At 35.6% G+C, this 16,675-nt stretch overlaps 1 protein-coding gene across 7 annotated transcripts in view; it reads right to left on the reverse strand.

The window, feature by feature from the left end:
• Positions 1-1,890: 1,890 nt before the first annotated feature.
• The window catches only part of CPEB3 (cytoplasmic polyadenylation element binding protein 3), an 85,379-nt gene continuing 70,594 nt past the window's right edge, over positions 1,891-16,675 (reverse strand). For 6 of the 7 annotated variants that reach the window (XM_054071257.1, XM_054071254.1, XM_009570653.2 and 3 more), the window contains 4 exons: positions 12,068-12,186; positions 10,666-10,780; positions 7,698-7,879; positions 1,891-4,764 (listed from right to left, as the gene is read on the reverse strand). In XM_054071257.1, coding sequence (XP_053927232.1) covers positions 4,537-4,764; positions 7,698-7,879; positions 10,666-10,780; positions 12,068-12,186 — 644 coding nt within the window. In that variant the 3' untranslated portion in view covers positions 1,891-4,536. The remainder of the gene's footprint in view (positions 4,765-7,697; positions 7,880-10,665; positions 10,781-12,067; positions 12,187-16,675) is intronic. The other variant, XM_054071260.1, reaches the window with a different exon arrangement.

A 16,675-nucleotide genomic window follows, 5' to 3' on the forward strand; every position in this document is an offset into this window, starting at 1 on the left:
TAAACTTTGTACCACTTAGCAGGAATTCTTTTATTCCCTCTTCATTCCTTAATCTCCTTGGTTTGCAATTTGCGTACATTCCAACCAGTAGTACCTAATTTGAGTCTAAATTTTACTTCACTATTTGATCTAGTCTATACATTACTTACAGAACTGAACACACAGAGGATACACAATAGACCAACTCTGGACACATTTCTTTCTGCAAGTTACAGATGAGCCACTCTAACATTCTAGCGTTAAGTTAGTCTAAAAGGTCATCGATAACTTGTTGAAGTAATTGGTTTGTCTAGAGAAAGTCATTGTATGCCCTGTTTACGCAACACCAGTTTTAGTCTGGATTGTTTTAGATGCCAGAACAGAGTCACTGGCTTCAGGAAGGGGTTTCTTCTGGCTGCATAGGGAAACAAAGGTGATGTAAATGGAGGTGAAGCGAAAGGTGTTTTGATGCTGGCACTTGGTATTGCCAATAGAAAAGAAAAAAGGACGAAGACACAAGAGAGGCAGAGAAGAACAGAGAAAGACAAAGAAGCTGAATGGATGTTCAGACACGGTGGCAATATGGGTTACTGCATTGCTACCAGGAAACGGACGGACATTATTTTGCATTAACTAGGAGCTACCAACACTGTGTGGTAACGTGGTCAGAAAATGATGTGGGTACCTGCAGTCTGATCCATGCTGCCACTGACAAACGTATGCAGGAAGGAAGTTGTGCAGGAAAGGGTCTATTTAATTAAATTAATAACACGGTGGCAAAATACAATGACGACTATATATTTTAGGAGGTTCAATCTAAGACTATCGAAAAGAGTTTGTCGAGTTCATGATGAGAAAAGTAATGGAGCATTATGCTGAATGGGCAGGGTCAAAAACCCATTGTTTCAGTAGATTTAGTTCCTTATAATGGCAATAGTATTTCATCAACACTGGTGGTGTATAAATCTAGACAGCGAACTGGTACTGTGACATCCCTATTATCTCCCTAAATCATTTTGATAAAGGAAAAGGCTTTTCAAAATATCACATTTTTTCTGCTTCATTCTGTCATTTTATTGCCCAATTCTTTGTTACAATTTTCCAATCACTTTACATAACCAACCATTTTCATCATTGCCACACTATTGTAAACCACATCAGCAAGTTAATACATAAAGCTTTGCATTTCAAAAAACTAGACACTTTAGTAACAATATTACAAAGATTTTAGCTTCAAAAATAACTGAAAATGAAAAAAATAAACTTTTAAAGAATTAGCATCATAAAATTAATTTATTCCAAGTAAAAATACAAAATAATATTAATGACATTGACCAGATATGAAAGTCTCTCCCAGAAACAACTATATTAATGGTTGAGAAAGCACTCCTTAAAGAAAATACGAAATAAAAATGAAAAATATGTAAATATGTTTAATTTTTTTCTTAGCAAAAAATCTTTCTAAAAATAACAATGAAAATTTGTCTCAGTACAAAGGCTACATTACTATTGAAAAAATACCAGCATGAAGAAAAGGTACATATTTGACAGTAGAAAAATGATTTTAGTGAATCACAATGTCTAAAGTCTGCAATGAAAATAAATCTGCAATAAAGATTTATGCCTTTTTTCTTTTCATTTTTCTTTTTTTTTTTTTTATACAAACAGTACAAACAGTATTGCACATAACAACAAATAGTCGAGGTTAGGTTAGCCTTCAAAAAAATCGACTAGTTCAAGTCTCACATCAGAAAAGGCCACAATAGGACCTGTTGTACCCAGGGGCTTCTTAGTCAAGTTGCAGTTCAGAACTCCATATTTTAAAAAATAGCTTTTTTTGAAGGACCCTCTTTTAATATAACATATTAACAACTCAGGGGCACATTCATTTACAAAACAAAAGGGAGCATGTCATAATTTAATAAACTAAAAAAAGTTCTCTTTAAAAAAATACAAACAGAAGAACTCTCACAATTCTGGTCAGTCGTGCATAATCACACTTGATTATAAATATACAAATTAAGGGAAAATATTTTTTCACCTTCTATTCACAACTTTCAGCACCAAATGGAGTTTTTGTTTACACCTGTTCTTTACGATGATTTTGTTTTAGATTTAATCCAACATTACGCTGTATTGTACATTTTCCAGCTTCTCTCTCTCTCTCTTTCTCTCTGGGGGTATTTTTTACACGAAAGAGGGGTATTTCTTCAAAAAGGTTTACTTCTTTCACATAATTAGGTAGATTTCTGTAGGTTAGCTATGATTTTTAATATTACAGTTATAAAGCTCTAACTTCTTCATTTTCAAAAAAACTCAAATAAGCATGAAAAAAATAAAGTTACCCATCTGTTAAATCATTTTTCTTGCAGAATTAAATTAATATATATTTTTCTGAATAAACTTACTTAGAAAATATCATTTTCTTTCCTATATTTCAAAATTGAGGTATTGCAAAAGATCATGTCAGTCAGAAAGCATGCCTTTTTCTTTAAAAAAAATCAGCCGACTGTTGAAAACTGTCTAGATAGAAAAAGTAGTGCATAACAAAATGTCTTGTACAGATGAAAAAAAAAACCAAAAAAAGACACCTGGGCTGGGAAAAGCAATATCACAAAAACGCCCAGAAGTAACTTCAAAAGGGATAATTATAATAAGCATTTTAAACCAGTAAAAAACTATTTTTTCTTTTTTTTTTTTTCCAAAAACAGAAAAAATCCTTTCAAAGCCAATACTCGCAACTAAACATTGGGAAAAACAGCTTACTAAATTAGACACAAACAAGGACATCACAACAAACAAAAACCAGAACATTAAAATCTACTATGCGGTGTCATATCCAGTCAGATTGTCCCCAGAACTGCCAAAACAAAGGAGGAAAAAGAAAACAAATAGTGTACACATTCTCACAATCATTAGTATACCAAGTGTGTTTATATTTATACGCTATCTGCAGCCCCATAGTTCATGCTAAAAAAATGTCCACTGTGTTAGCAGGTCTTAACTGTATTCAAGCTTCACAGGATACATCCAGGGATTAGAGAGATAACGCCACATCCACAGAGCAGACATCGCATGTTACTTTTATATGCAGACATTTCTTTAGCACCACTTTTTTCCCCTAGCTTTCTTAAATGTGCCTAGTTTATTAGACAGACTATCTAATCGGTAGTGTATGTACGCTAGCATGAGCTCTTTGGTTTTCCGGACAAGGTCTGCAGCTACGTAAATGATGCAAGCGTTAGGAGAGAGATTGTAACTAAGAGCTCATTTCTGTTTATGTACCTTGTTAGGAACTGTCAAAAATGTGTTAATGTTGGATACAGAGGCTTTAACAGTTAAGTTTGATCACAGTACTAGACATAATCACTTTACTATATAAAATAAATTGCACGATATATAACAGAGCACCGCAAAGTACTTCATCTACCATCCACAAATTTGTTTTAAGAATATCCTACAGCTAGTTTTTATATTTGTGGTAATATAGGTCGTTCTGTAATGGGCTGATCCTAATTTCAGAAGCATTACATTTACTGAGGCATGCCTTCCTCCAGTCAGTAATCAATTTTTTTTGTTACTGAGTATTTTGTAGCCTACGTAGATTCATAATTTGTGCATTGTGGGCAGGTTTTATATTAGACATATATAAAATTTATTGCATGCAGCAACCTGATTAAGTAAACATGCAGTCAAAAAATATTGACCTTCCTTGGAAGCTTTTCTGTATGCTATACTGATCTCCTTTCAGCAGCCATCACTATTTTAATCACATATTCATTTTTTAATTGATACCCTAGCCTGAATAGAGTATTATGGTATTAGTAATACCATTTTAATAGCAGCAAAAGCTATTGCAGCATACATTTACATAACACTAAAAGACCTAACAAAAAAAAAACCAAACAAAAACCAATAAAACAAACAAAAAAACCCCTCAGCAAAACAAAAGAAAAAAGTCTGATCCAGCTTATGAGGTATCATCCTTACAAGTCAAAATGGAGAGCAACTAAAGGCTTATTTTCTTTAAGGGTTATTACTACTCTAAATGACCCAAACTAATGATTGCTGAATATTTGTTTAAGTTTTTGCTACATCTGCCACCTACTTGTGAATATTACCTTTGGTAAGTCATCTGCTAGGGGCAAGTCTAAATTTCTGAAAATAAGTGCATGCTCCAGTTTAAAAATAAAAATAATTATATTTAAAAAAAAATCTTCATCACATACACATCAACCCAGTGAAGGCTGATGAGAATGGCAGTCTACGTAATGTCACTAGTGACAAGTCTTGTGTAGGAAATTAAGGTACCAAGCAGATGTTTGTGTGAATCAAAGTGCAAAATCAGTACAGTTACACTCTGCCGGTTTGTATTATACTGGACACTGAGTTCAGTAATGTGACTGTAAATAATAATAATAGTAATAAAAAGACCCATATCTTCATTAAAGTCGAGGACGAATGCACAGATTTCCAGAACACTAAGCCCTGAGGCAGCGCTCTCTTTTCACTCGATTTTATCTACTCCAGTACTTGTTGCTGGGTGAGGCCTGGGGTTCAGCTCCAGCGGAACGGGACGTGGCGGGGTCGATCACCTCCCTCCTTTACCAGTGGTTTGTGGAACTCTCGCCCAGCACGAGAGTGTATGCTTGCCCAGCAGTATTCACAGTAATACTGCAAACAGGTAACATTGGCACAGAAGAATGGAGCAAATTTTCCACCACAGCGAGTGCCCTGGCATTCATCACACATCTGATCATCCAACACGTATGGCTTCACTTCCACCTGCACCGGGAAGAAGGAAAATAACTGTAAGAAGATCACATAGTTTTGCTGGATATAAACAGAAGGAACAACACTCTAATTTTTTTTACTGTCTTGAAGGTTTTCAACTGATGCTGGATTAACCCAAAGAGTTTGGGAAGGTACATTTTCATATCAACCACTTTATGTGTCAGAAAATGTCAAGAAAGAAGAATGTGCTTTGGTCACTCTTCAGCATTTCTTGGAAAAGTTAGGTACATGAAAGTACTAAGATGGAAGTACACTAAAGATAGCATCTCCAAGGATTTTGCTACTGTCTAAAAAACCTCGAGGAATGTGAACACAGTTATAGGGGCAGGGCTTGAGAAAGCAGCATTTAGGAAGAAAAACGACAGAGAAAAAAACAAACTTATATTTCTAAACTTCAGAGGTCTGGTGAGTATCAGAGTTTTTGTTCCAGAGAGTTATTTTTGTTTCTTTGTTGTGAACTGCAAAATGCAGGACCAGACTAATAAACAAAGAGAAGATTCAAATTAAACAAGATTAAATGCACTTGTTTTAAATACTACCCCTTATGTGTGAAAAAATCACTATCTAAAGATTTTTACCTCTAGAAATGCAGTAAGATTTCATAGTAGTTTCAGCTGTGGCCTCGCCATCAACTACAAATAGGCTGGAGAGCTGCCGACTTTTGTCCTACACTCAGTTATAAACATCTTAGGACTGGAATTCTTTTTGTTTTTAAAGCACTTGGGCCAAACACAGCAGTATTTGGATACACGACTAGGCACTTGCAACAATACTCTTACAGAAGTTGACAACGTGCGAGTTCCCTCCGGTGTGCCTGCTCCCAAGAATCAAGCCCACGCTTTTAAATTGAATGTTTATTCATTCTGCGGAAATCATTAGTTTATGCATGTGTAATTGTTACGACTCTATGATTTATGAAGTGGTTTAAATACATAAAAAAAAAAAAGGAATTATATGTTCTTTTAGTATAAATAATTTTGCTGTAGCTGCACAAGTACTAATCTGGAAAGGTTTGTATACTGCAAAGAAAACTTGACTCCTGTAACTACACTTAAATACACACAGTATTAATGAAACACAGAATGAGATATTAAGTTGAAAAATAAGAAATATATTAAACAAAAAAAGCTTTATGCTGAATTTTACTTCAGCTTATCCTGATCACATTTCAACAAATGTTACTCAATCGAAGTAAAGCTTGCGTAGCGAATCATATTTCTTGCCTATGGAACAGCTAGAACTGTCAATTTATTTATTTTTAAATTATACTGTGCTACTAGTATTGCATGGAACGAGCCTGAATAACTGCCATTTTGCATATCAGATGCCCTACCACTAAAATTAGAAGCATCATGTAAAATAAAACAGCACTGTCTCAAATGAAACTGGAAGAAAGCAGGTCCAATGTCCAGCATTTCTCTAGATCCCTACCTACTCACATTTCCAAAGCATGAATTGTGAAGTTCTGAAATAGATTCTCTCTTTCTCTCACTCCTTTTCTTGTTTTGGTTACTAGTGAAACAAGTTTGAAGAATGTGTGCTGTACAACTCAGGGAGCTCAATTTATAAGGTTATAAAATTAATACATAACTGATTAAGAGACTTCATGCTTCTTCAAACTCATGCATAAACCTATTTTAAAAACTGATAAAACGTAATTAGGTAAACTTAAATTATCCATCAACCACCTGGAAAAAGCACTGATTGATGGAAAAAGCTACCAGCTAGCATAATTTGTGGCTCTATGCTAAAGCTTAGAAAAAAAAAAACCTCAAGTTTTTAAGCATGGCTGATATATAAGTCTCAAGGGGTTCAACACTGTGATTAAGACTCCAGAATTAATCTTCTTAGCCTCCCTTTAAAATTTTTCAGAAAAAAAGAGAAATATTTAGGAATAGCCTTGTCTTAGTTAAAATCATGAAGTTTTGCAGCACCATAGAAAAATTGTTTGAGGACTGGTAACTCCATGATCTCATCTAATTCAACAAAAAGCTCAGTTTCAATTTTAAAGGGAAAATTAAAATAGTTTGGGCTTTGCAGCTGTGTGTTTTTATACATATAGTGCACACAATAGACACCCATCACTTATGAAACAATTTATATTAGATTAAGTAGAAAACAACCCATCCCCACTGTAAAAATACATAGCAGCAGTGCATGCTGTATGCTATTTTGAATAATTCTAAATGTCAAGTCCCCAAGAACACAGGTGTTATTTGTACATGTATTCAAGAGGTGAAGACAGAAGAGCTAAAGGAAAAAAAAAAATATCTTGGAAATTAAGTAATGTCTGCAATACAGACATTATTTCAGTAAATACCTTAACTTCTCTCTATCCCTGAACCAGGGATTTAGAAATCAGGATTTCATAGGGACTGAACAAAACCATCTCATTTCCCCGCCCTTGGCCTATCAAACATCTATTGGCACCTGGTTTTGGTTAAATAATTCAAGACTTTTGAGGTCAGCATTACCTATTACACTTATGAAACCTGTGCTTGAAGAACCACAAGTCTAGATGTACATTGCCAAAAGAAAATGTTGCCCAATAACAGCAGAAATGCCAGAAGCTATATAAGTAGCCACTAACTCAAAGGTGTTGATGCACAATAAACAAACATCTAAAGGAGGAGAAAGAAGCTGACAAATTCTACAGTGTTTGACCTTCAGAATTCAAAACAAAATTAAGAGCAAATGAGCATACAACCAACTGTTTTCTGGGTTTATGTTAAATCGTTAAGATGTTTAAGATGTATTTTTTCACTCTGCTTTAGCTGCTTAAATGAACTTTTACATAATTAACAAATGTCATCTGAAGAACAGAGGTTACAGGGTTCTCCAACACAATATTAATATAAAGATGTTTTTCATTTCTGTATGGTTTTGTGAGTAACAACCACTCTGCTCCATGCTATTTTACTCACCCGTTTATCAATGTCATTATGTTGGAGCTGGACAAAGCGAGCACTGATAGCAGCAATATAGCTCTGCTGATTGGAGAAAGCCACTCTGCCAGCACCTTTTGGATACTTCAACTCTGGGTCTGTATCAATGCCAGCATAGCAGACACCTCCATATAAACGGTCCATAATCATTGCCAATTCAACTGCAAGAAGTCAATTGTTAAATATTACCGTTTTAACATAAATAGTACTGTTGTGTTTGGTTTGTTGCATTAAAAAAAAAGTGCTATTTGCCTTAGCGTACTTGTCTTCCAAAATCTAAAACAATAATCCCAAAATGTTAGTTTTAAGAGATTGAAACAACCCTACACGAGTTACAGTAAAACATAAAAGGCAAAACCCAGAATCTGTAAAAAGGAACCTGGTTTGACTGAAACGTGGAAAAAATGCAGCTACATCATTAAAATAGGTCTCAGGTCAAATATTTTAAAATCTATCATACTGAAAACTGAAACTGTAGTATTTGGGATTAGGTACTCAGGATCTCCCCCACCTCTAGCCAGGCTTGTTAATGCTAGTTTATGTATAAGATCACTTAAAGAGTTTCTTGTATTTAGAATTTGATATTTTGCCCTAAGTACTAAGGCTGAAAAGACATTAAGGAAGTGGTTTACATTTGAAACAAAATTTTGTGAAACATCAGAAGTTACCGCACTTACAGCAAGACGACATCTTGGGTGCAACTTAACTTAGTATTTTTGTAGAACATTAAATAGATTGTGGATCTTTTAAAATGGTTTGTTGCTTTTGCTGACACTAAGAATAACTCTAAAGATGTTATGAATATCATTAATAAAATAAGAAAGGCTGACTGCATGGCTGAGAAAACACACAGGAGGAAAGTTAAGGGAAAGAGCAGAAAGAAGTGGAGAAGAGGCGGAGTGAAGTGGAGAAGAGGAATATAAACTGTGCGAAAATGTATGGTCACCAAACCTAGTTCTCTGTAGAAGTTGATAGGCAAACAATTTTGTCAGATGGATGAAGGGCAGGCCCTCACTAAAACTCTGGGACCTGTACAGGCCCTGCAAAACCAACATTTTTTTTTATGCTAACGTGTGAAAACACTTTTGATAGTAAGTTAAAGTTTAGCACCCAAGATAAAATGTAAGAGATATACTAAATGTTTAAAACCTTGTAGTTCTCACAAAATTGTCACTAGTTAATCATGTAAGGAATAGAGACAATTTTGAAATTTGTATGTATGAGTGTATAAATGCGTGTGTCACATTAAGGGAAGACCATATGCTAAGCTGTCCATTTGCAATCAGCAAATGAATGTCTGACTCATTCTAATGAATGAGATAATAATCTTGCTCCAAACAGTAAAGGAGAACTATCAGCATCAAGTAGTGATTAGTAAATTCTTCTGCATTCTACTGATTTGAAATCATCATTAGGGTAATGATCTCAGAAAGTGACAGTATGGGATAAATATCAGGAATGCTTGAAAACATTTACAATAGTAGTCCCAGTAAGTTTCTCTTGCCAACAGACAAAGAATAGATAGAATTCCAGGGCAAGTAAACCATGTAGTGTTCAGAAATCTTAGGATAAACTTCTGTATCACATCTTTAAAGTTGCAAACAAGAAAAACTGGAAATTATTTTTTTTTAATTTGAAGAAGTTAACTATTTAAAGGCCTCAGTTTTCAAATGTAATGCATTTCAAATGTAATCACGTCAAATGCCATACAGTTTTATAAAGGGTATAATCAGAAATGGGGTAATGTTTAATTATTACTATTTACATAATTACCATCCTACAATTACACCTTATTTTAAGATGGTGAAAAAAATGAAAACTGCCAAGAAACCTGGGCTGGCAGAAATCTTACTGTCAGCAACGGCTGATGGACCTTGTGTACAGCTTCCTAAAAGAATTAGGATTACAAGAAAGACAAAGTGAGTAGCTAGAAAGTGGCTGCCAAAGGAAAGCAGGGGCTACCAGGAAAACCGATCCAGAAGTCTTTCTTCCAGTCAGGGGCCGAGGGGCCTTGGCTACTACCACACTGGAAAACTAGGATTAGGTTAGAGAGGATGAAAATGAGAAACCATGCAGCTGACTTGGAGTGTCATACGGGAGAGACTACTAAATGGAAGTGAGGTCTGTCAGAAGACCTAGCTAGGAGACAATGTTTCAAATTTAATGGCTTTGTGACCTTGTCATTTGTTCCCCAAGAATATAACGGTTAGGAAGAAAGATAAGAGCACCAAGCTACAGTTGGGAACAGTGCAGAAAAGAGACCCTCAAATCAACGTAGGGGCTGCCAGGAGATCTGGGCTGAAATAAATGTTTCCTCTGGCTAAAGACTAAGGATTCTTTCCTATGACTCTGCAAATAAAAGTGAAGAAAAACGAGATAAAGATGGAAAAAAATAATTGAGAAACAGAGCTACATTAGGAATGGGTCTAGAAAGTGGTTTTCAGTACAGAGTGAGGCTACCAAGAGACCTGGGCTAGAAGAAATTTTTCTTCCGGACAATGGCTGAGAGGCCTTGTCTATAGCTCTATTGGAAAATTAAGGTTAGGGTTGAGAAAAAAGGCAAAGAGAAGTCATAAAGCAGCAGTTGGAATTGGTTTGGAAAGTGGCTGGGAGGAGTCTGCCATCTACTTGAAGGAAAGGGGAGACTGTCTGCACATCAGCAAGCAAATCAGGGTTAGGATTAACATGGTATACATTGCAAAAAAACATCCAAGTTCTAGGATATTATGCAAATTTGGAGAAAACTTTCTACTGCAAATCCAAAATAGTAAACTATTTAAAAGATAAAAAAATGTTCACAGACACTCATTGATTTAGAAAGCGAGCTACAATCTTTGGAAAAGACAGGGTATATTTTCCGCTCTTTTACATGTACTGTATATCTTTTCTCATCTTCTCCACTTCACCTGGAATGACTCTACATGCCCTATATTCCACTTCTACTCACCAGCTCGGAGAGGCCGTGGAACTCCTCCAACAAAGATCGTTTTTCTTGGATCCAAAGGCTGAGACCCATCCATCACAAAGTCGCTGTCACTTAGGTTCCAAGGTCGAATTTGCACCTGTATTAAGAATTGGTTTTCGTAGAGGAACTTGAAAACTCCATTAAAATTACAAAATAACTTCAAAATATTTCTATATGTAAACATAATTTTAACTTAGCAAAAACAGTAAATCAGAGGTATAAGCACCAAAGAATTTGAGAACATAGCTTATCTAAATGTTTGGAAGAAGGTGGACAGTTCATTTACCACCTCTAGAGGCCAGACTTGAGTTAAATTTCATCATAGCAAACTCCTACTTCACTAATTCCCTGCCCCTAAGTGCCATTATAATAAGAAATCTGTGAAAGGACTTTCAGAGTATTTTACCATGTATGTGAAATTACAGTTGCAGTTTGGGCTTCTGTCTTTCCTGAAATAAGGTACAGTGATCCACAAATTTTAAAGCGCTGATAGGACAGAGATAAAATTAATTTCTGTGCTTGGATACAAAAGGAGTTTTTATAGTGTGAGAATGCTCACTTCCATTAAGCAGCAGATAACACAGCTGACAGAACATAATCACATTACATGCAAAAAAACCTGCTCAGAAGTTATTTCAATAAAGCTGTTCATACATCCTTTTTTTTAATCCTAAAAATCAAATAAGGACACTTACTGTACTGTAATATTGGGTTGTTCATGTCTCTGTGCCCTCTACGCAAGCCTTTTAATAGGCAGCACATTTTTTACCTGATCATATTTGTCAGTAGTTTCCATCTAATCTGTATGTATCCATAGCCACAAAAAGACCAGCATTAGAGTGTTAGAGATGTGAACAAGAGAAATAAGTTGCCCTATGTTTTCTATTCTGCTATAGCTGTCTGCCTTACTTGTTTTTAACTTGCAGTTAATATAAGTTAATGAGACCCAACTTATAAATTTATTAGCTATTGGATGCAGAAAAAAAATAATTAAGAAACCTAATGAAGTACAGGGGATATTTGAAGATATCTGTATTTTAATTTGGTAGGGGTTAAGTTTCTTCAACTGCATAAGGCTTTCTCTTCTTTCAAATAATATTGAGGGTAAAATTATAATTCGATTGTTTTCAGCTAACGTTGTAAACACTCCTGCGAGACACCAGAAGTATTAAATATAAAAGTTAATTAAACATGGCATCTACCAGAAAGAAGTAAATGCTAAAATCATGTTACACTGATACAGAAAGTCAATTCAACATAATGGCAAGGACAGCAGCAGGAAATAAGACAACTCAATTAACTGTGTGTATTTATTTATTAACTGAAAAAAGTAACATCAAATGGGTTAGCAACCAGCATAAGTGTCATGGCATAAGTTGCTTACTGGTTTATCCTTGATTGTGGGACTTGACACACACAGGTACAGTTTCCCATCTTCTTCCAGACAGGCATCTATCAGAGCTTGTACAGAGCTTTCTTCCTGGAACAGCAGAAAGGCATAACCTTGGAAAGGATAGAGGCACAAGAAAGAACAAGAACAAATTAATTTATAAAGCATTTTTTTAATAAAGAAAACAAACCCAAGACGTGAATAAGATATACAAATTACAAATAACTGTTAAGGCTGCTAGTTTGCCTTCATAATTTAAGTTCACTGAATATTGTACCCTCACACAGTATTGATTTCAGAACAAAGACAAGAGTGTTTGCTGCATAGGAGTGTGTTTATTTGATTTTGAGCAGTAAGACTATAGGCTGGTGAATAAAGCACTCTTATTATCCAACAGCTGTATCTGAGCTATTTATCAGCAGTATGTGCTGGCATCAGTGATTATCATCTTCCAACAGAGGCATCCAGTTTCTGATTACTATATACAATGAATAAATATTAGAAAATATGGACAGGTGAACAGTTAGACTTCCATGCTCACAATACCTAACTGCGACAAAAATGCTCACCTAAAAGTAATAAGCATAAGTGAAAAAGAATAGCATGCGTTGTGCTTTATTATGCGTCAAAGACCTGCTGTTGTCACTTATTTAAGTAAAGCAGCTTAAAAGAAAGAAAGAATAAAGTCCAGTAAAAGCTGCACTAATTGATTCAGAATTTTAGGACTTTAAATTGGCCAGGAAAACTAAGTGTGTTGCATTCAGAGCTCTCCTGACCTCAGCTGGCAAGAAAGCCTTCAGTTTTACTTAGCGTTCTTATATTTGAATGAAGATTTGACCCAAGCAGTGCATGCTTTTGCTACCTTAGAAATGAAACTAAAACAGCACACTCTACACTGAGCAAAGCCATCTAAAGACTGGCCGATAGACTTGAACACAACTGCCCAGTTAAGAGGAATTTTATATTGAACGTGCACTGCTCTTTTGCTTCATAATCAGTGCAACTCAGTTTTCTCACTGAATGTGAATGTGATGGCTTTGACCTTTAACAATTTGGCACTTGTGTGTCTTACAGGCTACCTCTTTTCAGAAAATCTGCGGCAATTAGAGGCAGCTGGAGCTTCAGCAGGGACTGCTAGACTTCCTTGACACAAACTAAATGCCTACACGATGATACACCATATTTAAATACTGACAACCTTTGATATAGCTTTACACAGTCTGTTTGCCATTAGTACAGTAGTGATTTACGCTGTTTTGCACTAAGTCTTGAGTAAACACTATTTGACCTGTGCTTTATAGATAAATACTGCACAACCCTGATTTATAAAAAAAGTAAATAAGATAGACACTGAAAAAGTGTTCTCCTCTGTAGTTATTATCTACCAAATTACCTCTTACCTTACCATCTCTAGTCCTGTGGGACTCCTCAAAGAATATTAAATTCTGTGCAGTTGTTTGTTTTCAGAGGTGAAAAAAAGTTTGTTACCAACATAGTTATAGCCCAGAACACACCTAGAAAGACTGCCTTGCCTAAGAAAACAAAACAGTTTGACAATCACTCTTGCTAGCAAACAAGGAACTTGCATACCTAGAGTTGGAGTATATTAATGGTACTAGTCCCAATAAAAAGTTAAATACTTCTTGAGTAAAAACATTGGTTACCTCTCTAGCAGATGTAATTCTCTTAAACAGTCCTCTAAAGCATTAAACACACTTCAACATTATAATTTTAGAATTTACAAAACTAATTACATTTACTGAGTTTGAAAATAAATATCTTGTAATCACTATCACTTTTTGCTTCATTTTATTTTCCATCAATGCCTTTGTTACATCTTCCTCACTTCACACCATCCCTTCTGATTATACTAAAATATCAGAGCAAAAACTTTATAGAAATTAAAGCATCTTTAGTTTAGTAGATCTTGCAGCCTTATAAAATGTCCCAGTCAGAAAACTAGGTAGTGGGAGAAGACTACCATGGCAACTACACCTCCAAAGCCAGCTGATCACAATTTATGGCTCAGACCAATCCTTGCCTTAAATTTATGTAGATGCCTTGTGAGACAAAGTCACAGAAGATGCAGTGCAGATCATTCCAGTACTATAAAATAGAGATAAGAATCCACATACATTTATGCATACTTTACAATATATTTAAATAGATTTAAACATTTAGGATTTTTCTTCTGATCAGATCATAAGATTCAAACCCTAAAATATAAAATTTTATCTATTTCAGATGTTTATAATCTTAAAACAGCAAAATATTGGAAATTTTGTTAGTATAAAGTCAAAACAAAAAATTCAGAAATGTTTATTGTGGCTTAACAACTTAGCAAAAATCTTGGCCACAGCTGGGGACACTTCTTTCTTCTATGAAGCTTTATCAGGTTTTTCTAGGTCATAGTAAGAGGTTGCACCTGTGGTAGGTGGACTTGCCAGAGATTTGGGAGTACGAAAACAGTGTGATCATAATTTCACAAACCAGTTAAAATTAATCTAACAGATAGTCATTAATTTTCTCTGGCTGCTGGATTACAAGAGCAGTCCAAGTTAGTAAGAATTCAGTTTTCTAACGTGGGGCTAGTGCCTGCCATGAAGTTCAAGTTAACACCTCCTCATTCCTCTAGACCTCTGTGACTGTTAACACATTCTCCTGCCTGCTACAGGGTGGCTATGGGCCCTCTGAAGAAAGACAACTAAGCAGGTACAAGTAGCAGTCGAATGTTAACCCAGAAAAGCAAGCAGGCTGGATGAGCATAACGTGATGTCCAGCATTAATTAAAACATGATGATTGTACATCTATTCCAGGACTCCAGATATTCAATATAAACAAAGACTACACTGAAATGAAAGATAATGAAGTTCAGATCATATAAGGATCATGTAGAAGCTGATATGGACAAGAAAGATACCTGCCAGAGTTAAAGGTATTTTTACCCGTTTCCTAGAAACCCATAGGGCTTTATATTCAGAAAGGTGCAGCTCCATCCCCCGAGCAGTGGGAAGCGCTAGGCATTGCTGTTACTGAAGACTTAGTCCCTTGCTCTCCGTACCACTGTTTAAAGCTGCATCCGCTCGCTCATACAAGCAAATACATGCTACCGTGGATGCGCTCCATTTGATTGGAACTCCATAGCAGGAGTTGCACTGTGAGCTCAGATTCCAGTATATAATATTAAATCAGAAAATACGCATTCTAAAACTGACATGGCGTAAATAATAATTTCACACTAGATGCATTTTGATAATCAAATAACATTTTTGCATAGAAACAAACTACCATTTTTAATAACTTTATCCACAATTTAAAGAAAAACTGAATGACAATCTATAAACTAACAGTAATTAATTTTCTTTTACTGTCAGCTGAATTTAAATGCTAAATTTGGCTGTAGCATTATAACTCTGTAACATTATAGCTAAGAGTATTCCTTCCTGAAGAGATTCTCAAAAACATCTACTTTAGGCATTTCATCCTGTTCTACTGTGCATTTCTATTCCTACTTCTTCCACAGACGGTGAGAGACGAGCCTAATCTCCTAAATGCCTTATTTGCATGGCTAATTGACTTCTAACATTCACAATGGTCAGTTACAGGGGCATCTAGGTTTAAAAGAAACTTAATTCATGTTTAAAGACAGTAGGTGAGGTAGAATTAATAAGATGATTGGTCTCCAAAACAAAAATGCATTAATCCAAATAACCTGCATTATTTAGCAGGTGCTGAAAATGGCTTCAAATTGCTCAGCATCAAGTGCTTCAGCACATTCTCCTCTCTGTGCATCACGGGTGTCATATGACTTAGAGCACATTTTTTTTTCCAAGAAGTAAGAAATTTGATGGATTTCAAAACTTTGACCATCTGCAGCAGAACTCAGTAGCGTGCTGTCGCAGTGTGCTGCAGACAAACTTCAGAAGTAACCCTTTCAATGTTTCTAAAGGTTTGAGGGCTCAAAGGACTGCTCCTGACTCAGATTCCACAAAGTAAAACAGATGAGACATTTGAAGCCCCAGAAAACAGCAAAGTACATGACAACAGCTGAATAATCTATATACACAGATATATGGTTTCTTGGCAGAGCAGAAACAATCCAGCTCCTTCTCAGATGTTGGTATAAGACACCACTGTAGTGTGACAATAAAAATTGCCCTTTGCAATTCACTGGAAAAGGGCAACATTGTATTTTGTTGTAAGAAAAGTCACCACAACTTTTAGAGGAGCGTAGAGAAGAGGGAAGATGAGAAAGATTAATGTGCCTAGGTTCTGAAACACAGCCTAGGAGCTCCTCAACCTTGAGAGCTCAAGGATTCATTATTTTATGGAAAGCAGTACAAGAACGAAGCTCCTTTGTTCACATCCCATTCTGACATCTAAACAGTGACACAATTTCTCTACAAAAGGATAATTTAGTCCAGTTGGTCTAATTTCATTTAACCTTGCTGAGAACAAACTTGAAAATCTGACCTATACACTGTGTCCCACAAACCTGAAAGAAGGCTGTCACTTGAAATACAAGATACACTTGAACTACCATATAATGTTGCTATAGTCTGCAAATGCATTTTTGCCAGGCTAGACAGTCTGGAAAATAT

This window comes from Cuculus canorus, chromosome 7, assembly GCF_017976375.1.
Source record: "Cuculus canorus isolate bCucCan1 chromosome 7, bCucCan1.pri, whole genome shotgun sequence".
Classification (NCBI taxonomy): Eukaryota; Metazoa; Chordata; class Aves; order Cuculiformes; family Cuculidae; genus Cuculus; species Cuculus canorus.